A 13825-nucleotide genomic window follows, 5' to 3' on the forward strand; every position below is an offset into this window, starting at 1 on the left:
TTTTGAATTGGCTCTATATGAATTAATTGGATTATTTTATAAATAACTATGATTACAATGAATTGAATTCCAATTGGCTTGAATTGGATTCTATTATTTAAGTGCCTTGAGATGATATTTGTTGTATTTGGCGCTATATGAATAAAAAATAATTGAATTGAATTGCATTTCAGTAATATAAAACTACTCTTTGTGCAACTTATTGTTTTAACATTTTAACTTTCACAAACACATCGCAGTGAAAGTAAGCTCCCGTCACACTGGTATCGGTTCTGTTGTATCACTTTAATGAACCCTGATGGTATCCCGAGGCAGCACAACAAATAAATGATGTCAAATTTTACCACTTCTCTCTGCTTTTCATGGATCTTGTGTGAAATCAGCCATAAAGTTTTAAAATCTTTACTCTGGCTTCCAGTCAGTCACAGAATAGATTTTAAAACAAATCCCAGAACGGTTTAGGCCCAAAATACATCTGTGATCTGTTCAGAGAATATAAAGCCAGCAGAGCTCTTAGATCCAAGGACTCAGGTCAGCTGGTCCAGTCCAGAGTCCAGACTAAACATGGAGAAGCAGCATTTAGCTGTTCTGCTGCAAACAAGTGGAACAAACTGCCAGTGGAGATTAAACTTTCACCAAATGGAGACATTTTTAAATCCAGGTTAAAAACATTTCTGTTCTCATGTGTCTATGCAGGAAATCTGCACGATATCTTTGAACTTATCTGGACTGTTGCTTGTTTTTAAATTCAATCAAATTATTTTATTTGTTTCTCTTTATATTCTTTTATGTATTTTTTTAATGCTTCTTACACTCCCTGCTGCAGTGCTTTTACTTTATATAAAGCACTTTGAATTGTTTGTTAATGAAATGTGCTATATAAATAAATTTGATTTGATCTTGGTTTAAAGTGAAATAAATTGCCCCAACCCTAACCGTTGCTTTAAAAGTATAGATGAACATTTAAAAACCGTTTAAATATTTAAAATGCGTCCGTACAGATGCAGAAAGAGAAGATTTAAAAGGAATAGACGGAAAGATCGCCCCAAACCGACAGGGAAGAAGAAAATAACCCTGTTATATGACTAGTATAGCTTTGATTAATGAGAATTTATATATTTTTTCCAATTTGCCCGTTAATGTGTTTACATGTCCCCCCCAACTGAAGTGTCCCGTTGCCATGGCGACACTTCCGTCAACCGAACTTGTTGCTGAGTTGTTGGACGGAGACGCCGCGCCGGCTCGTTTTTTGCTTTAGTGTTTGTGGTTGTCTTCTTGGTATAATGACCGAGCAGTCGGCCGCTTTGAGAAGTAAAGCTGGCGGGATTCTCCAGCACAACTGGGCCGAAGAGGTGAGTGAATAACTGGTTAATATCCTCCGCAGTACCGGGGAAGACATGGAAACTATAACGTGTGGACCGTTTGTTTGCACGAAAACCGACAGCATGAAATAACTTTCACCAAAAACAAAGAGCACAGAGTGTTTTAGCAGATATGGTCTGCGCTGTGCAGGCTTTTAACTGAGAAGAAACAGCTGGGCTCACCTGGAGTTCAGCCCCAAACACCTGCCGCTTCTTTTCCAACCTCAACCAGGGACGGTGCTGGGCATACAGCTGTACGGGGGCCCGGGCCCCCAGCCAGAACACCACCACCAACACTGCCGTACTGTATACAGAATATAAGCCTGTACTGGATGTATAAGAACATTTATTCAAATTTGCATGAAGCTCAACAGGTTTAACAGAGCTATAGGCTATCTAAGCAAATTAAAAACACCTTTGAGTTAAGCCATTTAGCTTTTCGATTCCTCATTCTGTAGCTCATCAAACAGCATCAAGTAAGCCTTTAAATACTTCCACAAGAGGGAGTATTGCAAAATAAATAGTCAACATCTTAAATTAAAAGTACCTGATATGGCCTGATAAGTTATTCCCCTGATTGAGTAGCCTTTTAAACTAGCCTACCCACATTTTACCCATTTATTATGGCTAAGGTAGTTTAGTAAATCAATCAATCAATCTTTATTTATATGGCGTTTATATGCGTTTTTGTAGTATAAAGTATTTTTATTAAGTATTAATTAAGGCTTAATGGTGTTTCCTAAAGGGGGAACTGTTAAACCTGGCAACTCAGCCCGCTTAAACCACCATCACACTTGACCGCAGAGCACGCTAGCTCCTTTCGCCGGCGCGAGATGCAGACACAATGGATCGGTTTTGATTTAAAAAAGGGCAAAAACCAGCACAAAAACCATGCTCATCCTGAATGTCTCACTATGATTACAACAACAAACTACAAATACAACATGAAGAAAGTCAAGGACATGCACGCCAGCTTCCACTCATCCCAGTATTAAGAAAAATGTGGTCTGAATTGAAAATATATTGGCTGTGTTGTTTCTTTTTTACATGTAGAAATGCATATTTACAAAAAGGAACTTTAGTATGTTGTCGTAAAAGTGGCTCTTCCCTTGATTTTGCTCTGCTAATGTGGCTCTTGTAAAAAAAATAGTGAGTATCACTGCTTTAGATCTATGCAGCATCAGATAAAGTAGGTTACGTGGTTGAAATCGGGAAAATCGGGTTTATGTTTTTCTTCCTTGGCACATCAGCGTAGTCTGAAGGATGTATGTGGGCATGTTTACAGGGGCATGTGCCCCGGTAAAAAGTGTCTGGTGACGTGCCTGACCTCAACCCCCCTTTGGCGCGACATGTCTGTCCTCTCTGGATGTTTGGAGCAACCGTGTTCAAAGACTCAGACCGTTTTTTTCGGGGGAACAAGAGAAACCGCACTCCCTCCTTTTTTTAGTGTTGTTACATTCCTGAATACAGATAGGATCGTGATTATTTTGTTTAATTCCACACACGCTCGGAAAGGAAGCCAAGATAACCACATGCTGCTGTTTGACATATCCAGACCACACTTAATACATATAAGTTTAGTCGTACTTTGTGACTTTGGGGGAGAACAGTTTAATTCCTCCAGTATGTCTGTGAGCTTCTCAGCCACATCACAAACATTGAAGTTATTCTTTTAATAATTAGTGCAATCGTTTAGAAAATCTCTGCCTTAGAGTTGCAAGTGTATTCTTTATCTTTTTATTTGTATTAAACGACATGTAAAGTCAAATGAAATGGCTCATATGGATCAATTATGAGTTGAAATTGGAATGAAGCAACTTCTGAGATATTCAGTAAAACTCTTTGCATCTGAGATTATATATTTTCTTTCAGATGTTTCTCCTTGTTTGTGAATTGTTGCCAAGGTCTTTCTTTTGACTATTTCATTGATTATTCAGCGTCTTTTCCCCAAACAATGACACAGGCAAAGAGGAATTTTGAACTAATACCAATAAACTAGAATAAGAGCAAGACTATTAAAGTGAAGATCGACATCTTTACAAAAGTAGTTTTTCTGTTCCCCGCGACCCTGAACGCATTAAGCTGTTATGCAGAATGGATAACCACTTTAAATAAAATTAAAAATTAAATTAATTTAATTTAAAAATATATATATATCATAATTATAAAATAAAAATAAAATTTAAAAAATAAAAAAGTTAAATAAAATTAAATAAAATTTTTAAATAATCCACATGCAAAATAGATAATGTTAGAGTGAATATGTTGATAGGCTAGGGCAGCCAGCCATCAAAGGTTTAAAAGCAATGTTCTGAACCAAAGGGCAAGTTTCAGCAAAGTTTCTTTAATTATTATTATTTCTTCTATTTTTTTGGGTGTTATTTGAGGAAAAGTGTGACAGAAGGTATTAAAAGTTATTCAAAGAACACTTTGGTGTCTTGGGCATTTATTTGTCACTTTTATATGATGAACTATAATCAAACATAGTGTAGCTACTCATCCATCTTACTTTATGCAACCCTGTTACCCTATCATTTTAATTGAAAATAATTATAAATTACTTTCTCAGCTCAAAAAGGTTTGACTCATTTTCCTTTAAAGAGTTTATGCAGTCATATGCAAAACGTGTTAGAGTAAATGTTGTACAATAAATACTGAAATTGGTGAAGTGAAACATGCCATTATTGAAAAGTTGGGTGAGACAGATTTTGAAAGTTGTTAAAATTAATTTAAATCAAGTCAATGTGAAATCAAATGATTAATCAGACAGAATGTTACCTTATTTACTTAATGGAAAAGGAATTACATTTCAGAAATCAATAATGTACTTTTTTTCTGGTTGCTCAGCAACAAGGTGCACCAAGTAAACACCAAATAAATCATGCAATAAAAATTGTACCATTGATGTGTAAGCTGAGCTAATCAAGCCTTTGATAGTTTATTACCAATTATTGATGAATATGTAGCAGAAAATCAGAAAAGTGAGGGTTTATTTTCTTTTTTGCCCTTTTTCAACATTCAGAGAGCCGTCGCCGCTCTTGACTCAGGGGACCCAAAGTGGATCCAGAAACACGGACACGCAGGGATCCTCACGACGGACCGAGAGTCTCGGATGGAGAGCATGACCACGTCGAAAGCAAGTCACGTGACTCCAGTGGGTCCAGGAGTGAGGTTGCGGGGTAGGAGGAGTCTTTTAAACCGTGTTTGACCAAAAGCACTTCCGGTGCTGATTCAGGGCTGGTGAGAAAAATCAGCTGCATGTGGTGATTGCTGCTCTATATGTTTCACTGGGCGGCGTTCAGACACAACAGGTAAAAACAATGAAACAGCAGGAAAATAAAAGGAAAACGGAGCTGCTGCTTTGACCTCGCATCAATATGGAAGCCCTAAACGGCCATATCAAATCAAATCAAATTTATTTATATAGCACATTTCATGTACAAACAATTCAAAGTGCTTTACATAAAATAAAAGCATTGCAGCAGGGAGTGGAAGAAGCATTAAAAATACATAAAAGAATATAAAGAGAAACAAATAAAATAATTTATTTAATAATTTATTAGATACATACATTTGATTCCATCCGTTTTCCAGTGATAACGAGATAATTAACTCGTTATCTCGAGAAAACAAAGATCGTTTTCTCGAGATAACGAGTTAATTTACCGATGGTTTGCGAGGCCACTTTTTCTCCCGAGTCCGCCTCTGTTTATATGTGTTTATATGTATTTCTGGCAAAGGTTTTTACCCATTTTTACCCCCTTTCAATGAAAACTGAATAAAGTAGCCTATGAATCAAACATGGAATGTGGAGCGTTTGTGAAAATGCACAAAGCAAATCCTGCTGGTGTGACAAGCATTTAGTTTTCTCGAAATAACGAGTTATTTATCTCGTTATCTCGAGAAAACCATTACGGCACCTCTCGTGCATCATCGGTAACCATGGAGACGGCCTGGTCCCCTCAGCTGGTCACTGATGAAGTCGACTATATCAGCAGGATCACTGAGGTGTAAACGCCTGCTGGGCTGCAGTCGAGCCGGCCGTCTCCTTAAAGGACGCGGGCCGATATGAAAGTTATCTATAGCGCTGTATAAAACTTATATATTATTATTAATATTATTATTATCTCTACAAGACAAACCAATAAACACATATAAACAGGGGCGGACTGGGGAGAAAAAGTGGCCTCGAAAACCATCGGTAAATTAACTTGTTATCTCGAGAAAACGATCAAAAAAAAGTTTATACGTACCACATGGGCTTCCGTACATCAACAATGTAGTCCTGTTTTTTTCAGCTCTGTCTGTTTAATCAGACTAAACACCAAAATGGATTTTTGAATGTGGTGGTCACGACCTTTGAATCGGTCAGGATGTTCTGTCCACGACCCCCGAACGCCAGCCGAACTTTTCTCTGGCCCAGCAAAGAGTGTGTGAATTCAAGGCAAGGCATCTTTATTTATACAGCGCATTTCATACCACAGGCAACTCAATGATTACAATGAACTGAATTCCAATTGGCTTGAATTTGACTTTATTATCTAAGTGCCTTGAGATGACATTTGTTGTATTTGGCGCTATATAAATAAAAATGAATTGAATTGAATGTGCTTTACATAAAGACAAGGCATTTAAAAGAACAGCATAAAGCAGCATAAAAACAAGCAATTTAAAGAGAATAAAAAAATTAGAATAAAAATGAAAACACAGTTAAAAGCTATCAAAAAGAAAAAGTATGAAATATAAACTCAAAAAGAAAAAGAAAAATATAAACTCAACCATAAGCACACCGAAAGAGAAATGTTTTTAACCTGGATTTAAAAGTGCTTACAGTTGGGGCAAAACAGAAAAAACTGGTTCAAAGTTCGACTCTGGCTCTGAACCAGCACTGGAACCACTCGGGTGGACAAACCCCCCCCAAAGTCAACAATCCCAATTCAGAAAAGTAGGGACTTTAAAATGTCAATGAAAACCAAATGCAATCATTTGTAAATCTATCTTATTCACGACTGCTGCCACAAAGAGTCTGTCATGTGTCATTATTCAGATCTAAAATGTTGCTTTGGGTGTTTTGCGACACATGCTCACCTCATCTTTTATTCTTTATTCTGTATTTGCATGTTTCAGGCATCAGAAGAGAGCTTTTGGAAAAGCACGTTGTCCAGATGATAAGGTAAATCAGCCTTTTGATGCTCAGTAAATCATTTGTTTATGGAGGCGAAGAACGCTGCCTCACCACGTCTTCAGAGCAGCATGTATGTGGAGAGTGATGTAATATTTACAGGTCTGGGTTTCATTTTGCTCAGTCACAGCCGCGGTACCTTTAAATCAGATTTTATGGTGGTGGTTTTATAAGGATGCCAGTCATCTTAATGGGGTTTATTTAAAGTGCATCCCCACGGATGTGGAAACTAACGTCCCATAGAAGTCAAGTGTCCATTGGGACTTCAAAGCTTCGTTTATATAATGTCAACAGTTGGTCCAGTAGCAGAAAGTATCTCAGCGCCATCTACTAAATTTCCTTGATTTTATAAGTGTTAGCGAGTGCTACATGATTCATACCTTAGGCACCGTTTAGCAGAGGGCTCAGAGGGTTCTTCGTTAAACAAAACGCCACGAATAAGAAGATATAGTTCTGAGGTTTCAAGTATCAAATCATGATAAAACAACATCCTACTTACCTTAACTCCTCCGTAACTCACTCTACTCTTATGATTTGGTAAAAACTAGGGCTGGGCAACGATTCAAATTTTTAATCTAATTAATCACATGATTTCCAGGGACGCAGGAACACATTTTCACCAGGGGGTGCTGGGGGGGATTAATTTTTTTTAGATGCAATTTCCTGCATTCTAATCAATTTTAGGGTGAGGAATAGCGAATCCATAGGCTATCTGACTTACTCTCGCATGTTTTATGTAGCTTAAACAAGGAGGCTAGATTTTACCATTTTTTTATTTTAAATCTCACGTTGAAATTATCAAGTTCTTCTTGCGGAAGGGAAACGCGCACCTGATGTGGAGACGTATCGCATAAGAGACGAGGACGCGCTCAAGAGCAAATCGCGCTGCCCTGGCACTTTGTCTTTTGTGCATGGGCAGTGAAGCAGCCGCGCTGATTCTCCTCAGACTTGCGCTCATTCAATGAACTACAGCAAAGCAATAATGAAAAAAGAAATACACAGTACCAATTAGGCATGCATTAGTCTGCTATTCTGAAATAGTAGCCTGATAACATAAAGGAAACTAGAAAAATAATTAGGCTAATCAAGCAGCAAAACCACACAACTAGCTGAGAACAATTTAACCAAAGCGAACTTAATTAAAAGCATTGCTTACCAGATGGAATAACTCCAAAGGTTGCCTTGCGCTCTGGTGTGGCACTGATGAACTCCCTCATAAGGGCGCATTGCTGCTAGCTTGACACCACAAGCTAAATAAACAAACGTCTCTCCCGTCACACTGTTCTACGCCACTGTTCTTTCCGGTCTGGTTGAGGTCTAAAAGTTTATCATTCATTTCAAACCAAATTTTTAGAAGACATTTTAAACTACTTATAAGTATGAAAAAAGTAGAAAACATTCATATTTTGTGTTTTTATTTTAGAATAATAATTAGGGGGAGAAAAACTATGCCTGATACACAAGTGGTGTAGTTGCGTCTGTTGTCCAGTGGGGGGTGCTGCAGCACCCGGAGCACCCCACTTCCTGCGTCCCTGATGATTTCCCTGATTAATCACGATTAATCGCATTTGTACGATCCAAAAATTAATTCAAAAGTAGTGTACAGTGAACCCTCGCTATAACGCGGTTCTCCTTTCACGGTCTCGCTGCTTCACGGATTTGCATCGTGCATTGTGTTCTGCATTCTGATTGGCTAAACAGTCTCTCCGCTTCTTCTCTACCTGTGTGTCAATAACATTGCGGTTTAATATGTACACGTACACGTTCATTACAGATCTCAAACATAATCGATGGTGGCATGTCGGTATATAAGAATCTATTTTGCCCAGAAGAAAAAAGAGCGACAACAACTACCGATAACTATGTTCTTCTCTCGAAAAAACACACCTGCACCGCGGGCTTTAGAAGAAAAAACGCTACAGAGCGGAGTCAGGATGCAGCAGCTCAGTCAGAAGAGCAGTGAAATACAAGTGAGTCACTATTTGTCCTACTGTACTTTGTATTTTTTTTCAAAATCATTTTTCATTTTCTCCCGTTCTAATCCAGTGACTCGGGTCGCGGTGAGGCGGTGCTGATCTCCGCAATTTGAAGCCTTCAGTTCGTATTGATGATTAAAATTATTATTTTACAGTAGGCTACAGTAGTTATTTGTAAAAAAAACCAAAACGTTTATACAGTACTTTTATGTGTTAAACAAATGCTTGGGCCTGTAAAAAGGTTTTGTTCTTTGGTTTCAATGTATTATGGAGTATTTCATTGTATAATAATTGTAAAAAAAATAAAGGTTACTACTTCACGGATTTCGCCTATCACGGGTTCTTTTTGGAACGTAACCCCCGCGAAAGACGAGGGTTCACTGTATAGCTTTTAGCATTTAGTTTTATTTTAAATGTGCTGCCATATGAATGAAGGCAAGGCAATTTTATTTATAGAGCACAATTCATACACAATGCAATTCAAAGTGCTTCACAGCTATATAAAATCACAAGAAGGCATTAAAAAGAAGTAATAAAATAAAATAATAAAAATAAAAAATAGATAAAATCAGAGAAATAAAAAGCATGATTTAAACAGACTTACAAAAATAAAAGCCTGTGAGCAACAGACTTTTACAAAATAAAAGCCTGTGAGCAACAGACTTTTACAATAATAAAATAAATGATAAAACCTGCGCTAATGCGCGATAAAATATTTTTTCGGCGTTAAATAATCAATGAGTTAACGCGATAATAACGAGTTAACTTGCCCAGCCCTAGTAAAAACTAACTCAAAATGCAGAATTGGTGTGTGAAAGAATGAATCCATCTTTACTGCTTCCACAGGAACTCAGAGGCTGAGTAGCAGCCAGGTGCTGCCGATCAAATGCACTTTATTAACTGATTAACTGATCGTCAGTAAGTGTGAGCACCTCTATAAAAGCAGAAGAGCGGTCGGTTTGCTGATCTGGAGCCTTCAGAAAGACACGAGAAACGATGTTAGAGGAGAAATTGTTGCCTTTCATTAATACATCTTTTGAAAGAGTTTCTTTTTCACCTTAGTGTATCGTTCCATATTGTAAATGCCGACTATGATGACTACTAAGCCATGAAAGGTTATGAAATGATATGGTGTGACAGATACATTTCTTACACATCCAGCACTATGCACCTTGCATGTAATTGGTTCACCCACACAGTCGTTTTGCCTTTGTCAGACCTCTCTGCAGCTCTGTGTGGGCATGAGCACGCAGGACATGAATGAAGCAATGCTTTTGTACCTCCAGGGGCCAGACAACTTCGACCTTTACTGTTTTCTGAATGCAAGAGGTCACGTAAATGCGTCATTTCCTTCACTGGCTTTCTTTAGCTCATGCTACATTCAGCCAGTAGAATAGAAAGGGATGGCGGGGGAAATTTCTTCCGTTAGAAAGCATTAGCATGCTGGCTCGCGGAGACCGACACAGCTGTTTGGAACTGAACTTCTATCCTCTTGTTTTTCCCAGTGAAAAGATCAGTGAAGAACTGAAGCCTCTGGCCCCCAGTACGGACTACAGCTCCACGACCCAAAGGGATTTCTGTGTCGAGGGATTCGTGCCCCGCAGACCTCAAACTACAAAAGTATGTGTGGAAACGCAGTGGAGCTCGCACACATTTCAATACAGATCATCGTATTTCCACACAACAGCTTAAAGGGATAGTTTAGCAATATAAGCAATATCATTTATGAACATTGGCTGTGTTCCGCATACTTCTCCTACTACTCATACTAACTTTTTGAGTTAGTATGCGAGTTTGAGTAAGTAGAAGTTTCCAGATGCATACTAGATTCTCCGAAATGTTGGGTATGCATCATGAGGTTACTACTCATACTCAAACTACCCAAGATGCAACGTAACGTGACGTCGCCGATCATCATTTCCTGTCAAAACGGCAGTTTCAAGCTAGCTACAACGAGGGTAGGTTCACTTCCTGTTTTCAAAACAAAAGCACCAATTGTATGGTAATGGCTTTCCCTGTGATAAAAGGCAACGGGTATTTTATTTTGTGAAAATAACAGGAAGTGCGTTGCTCACTGCGGCTAGCTTTAGTAGCGCCGAATTCGTGGGAACAAAATAGTAAATAGCCGGTATTTTGTCAGGTTTTCAACACGTTGGGGATCTAAACGACTACTTTCTCACCTGAAAATGTTTCAAATGTTGCTAAAGTTTACAGAGTTTAGAGCTAAAGAGAAATCAGCTTCAGGCCGGCTGATTTCGGCTCGAGCAGGAGCGAAATGCATTGTGGGTAAACGCTCTGCATACTGTCTGATCGATCAGTATGTAGAATGCGGTTTCGAACACAGCCATTTTCTTACTCCCTGCTGCGTCCTGTGAGCCGAGTTCCAGCCTCGTTTTGGCGTTGATGAAGGTAGTCCGGCTAGTTGGCCGGGGTTTAAAAAATAAAGCGTTTTGCTTCTCAAAACAATATGCGTTCAAAAGAGTAATACATTTGCATCACAAAATCGTTCTCCAGGAAAAAGTCAGACCTCACAATCGCTTGGCTTGTCATACAGCTTCATGTCAAAAGAGGCCAACTATCCCTTTAAAGTAGATAGAAACCTTTTTGACCTCAGGGAAACATGGTGGGCTTGTTTTGCTTGACATCACTGATGGAACAATGACATTCTGAATGATTCCAGCAAATTCTACAGGAAAGTCTCTGAAACTCAACATAATTTGGCCAGCTTTTATTCTAACCTCGTGCGATGTTCAGTACTGTTTTTTTTGCTATTTTCTTCATAAGGAACACTTTTTATTCATATTTAAAAGAGGTTAGAGCCCCACAGTCTCAGTTTAAACACAATGAAGCCGGTGGAAAACAAAGAAAAGGAACATTTGGCTGAAATCAGGAACACTAGTTCTGTGGGAATATTCAGTAAAGATGATAATCAACTAAAAAAAATAGGTAGTTTGACTTCTGGACGGCCTGTAATTACAGGCACAAATGAGGTTTCGTTGGAATTTGGTCGTCATTAAAATCAGCACAACAAAAACTCTGTTGGGCATGTATTTCTGGATGGCACGCAGCGCTGCTTTTAACAGCTGTCAACACGCGTTAGGTCCCGGACTTTAGCCTACAGAGAGGTAAGATCGATACAGAGGGTCACAGCTGCTTTCTAACACATCTGTTTTGATGTGTGCAAACCGTACAGCATTAAAGAATAAATAAAATCTTCTTTTTCTGCTTTTTAGAATAGAATCGGTCCCCTACAGCATTCTAGTGTTATTTCTGCATTTCCCTCCTTTTTGTTTTTATTACTTATTACGACATAGATTGCAGAAAAGTGAACAAACAGTTTGTTGGGTGCAGTGAAGAGGCTGTTGGAGGTGTGTTCGTACCTGTGTGGTTAACTCTTTTCATCATTTATTCAGCTGGCGTAAGCTGCATCCCATCTGATCTGCGCCCGACGTGGGCGCGCGGTTGTGCAAAGTCCTCCATTTATCTCTGATGTTGCTATGAAAGAAAGCAACGCCATCCGTTTAAATGTCGCTCTGCACTTCTTGTCACTTTATCTCTGTTGGCGTCAGGATGGCGTAGGCGCGTTTTTTCCAGCAGACAGAAACCTGCTCTTTTTGAAAGCAAGCACAAGCGCATCGTGACGATTATGAAGTGCTCTGAAGAGCCACAGAAAACAGAAAAAAAAGTGTTTTCTTCTCTCATTTTCAGGTTCATGATTATAAAACCGACCAGGCCGTTACATTTTGGAGTGAAAATTACCAGCGAGTACAGGTGTGTCAAAGTGTCCTTTAACTGAATCTGATTGTTTTACATCCACAGTTTGTGATGATGTCTCTGTTTGTGTTTATTCTCAAGTCTAAATCATTTCTGATCTGATGTGCATGAGAGTCATTTTCAGCCTCTTTGGATTTAATTAGGGCTGGGCAACGATTAAAATGTTTAATCTAATTAATCACGTGATTTTCCTGATTAATCACGATTAATCGCATTTGTACGCAGAATCCAAAAATGAATAAAATAATAAAAAAAAAAAAAATAATGAAACAGGGGTGGTTTGTGGCGTAGTGGGTTGAGCAGGCGCCCCATGTACAGAGGCTATAGTCCTCGCTGCAGCTGGCCCCGGTTCAAGTCCCATATTGGACGGCCCTGTGCTGCGTGTTGTTCCCCCTCTCTCTGCCCCCTGCTTCCTGTCTCTCTGAACTTTCCTATCCATTAAAGGCACAAAAGCCCCCCAAAATGTTTTTTTTAAATAAAAAAAATTTAAAAAAATAAAATTAATTCATTAAAATTAATTAAAAAAATTAATTAATAAATAAAAATTAATTTAAAAAAACATGCGTTAATGCGCGATAAAATATTTATTGGTGTTAAATAATTAATCCTATCCATTAAAGGCACAAAAGCCCCCCAAAAATATTTAATTACATTTTTTTTCTTTTAAATAAAAAATAAATAAAACCTGCGTTAATGCGCGTTAAAATACTTATCGGCGTTAAATAATTAACGAGTTAACGCGATAATAACGAGTTAACTCGCCCAGCCCTACATTTAATATATGGCCACAAATGAAACGTGAGAAAAGAATGCAACAGCAGCAGCTCTCAGAAGAATTCCACTCACCCACCAAAGTCCAGAGGAAGATGATTATAGACTCAGATCCCTCTCCCCCATTGCTGCCTCTGGGTGTAACGTGTATTTGCATGCTTGGTATTTCATGTGGGATTCTGCGGGCTAATGCAATGCCTTCGTATGGCTCATTAAAAAAAAAGAAGGCGGTATAAGTCGTGCATTTTGACACTTCTCGTGCTTTGTTCTGTGTGACAGGGCGTGACTGCGGCCCGGACCTTAAAGTGATACTCCGGAGTAGATTCAACCTGGGGTCATTTGAACCGTGATATCCAGCCAAGTAGCCCACCCGCAGTTTTTTCGATATTGGCTGAACATCAGCTGAGTTACTGAGTTATCCCGAATAGCTTCGTTCAAGGGTTAATGGATCCTGGTCCGTATCTCCAAAATTACCACACTAAAATCACATGCCATGACACCAAACTTCTACAGTAGTACAAATATGGTCTGTACTCACCAAACGATGCATTTGGAAGTTTGAAAATAGTCCAGGAGTTTATTATTATCAACACAAGCCTGATAGCTTCTCTGCAGCTAAAGCTGCGTCGACGTCACTTCAGAGAGCTGGGAGCTTCAAAGTAAGATGAGGGTTGATCTACTACTGTAGACAACAAAGTATATGCTATATTCTACATGCTTTTTTTTATGAATTTTTATGTTGTAGAGTTGTGAAGTTATTT

At 38.7% G+C, this 13825-nt stretch overlaps 1 protein-coding gene across 1 annotated transcript; it reads left to right on the forward strand.

The window, feature by feature from the left end:
- Positions 1 to 1230: 1230 nt before the first annotated feature.
- Positions 1231 to 13373, forward strand: spag8 (sperm associated antigen 8). The gene is made up of 6 exons (XM_075456510.1): positions 1231 to 1352; positions 4384 to 4540; positions 6489 to 6534; positions 10025 to 10139; positions 12228 to 12290; positions 13344 to 13373. Exons 1-6 carry the CDS (start codon positions 1284 to 1286, stop codon positions 13371 to 13373), a joined length of 480 nt encoding a protein of 159 aa, XP_075312625.1. The 5' UTR covers positions 1231 to 1283.
- Positions 13374 to 13825: the final 452 nt, after the last annotated feature.

The sequence above is a fragment of the Odontesthes bonariensis genome, chromosome 22 (genome assembly GCF_027942865.1).
Source record: "Odontesthes bonariensis isolate fOdoBon6 chromosome 22, fOdoBon6.hap1, whole genome shotgun sequence".
Taxonomy (NCBI): Eukaryota; Metazoa; Chordata; class Actinopteri; order Atheriniformes; family Atherinopsidae; genus Odontesthes; species Odontesthes bonariensis.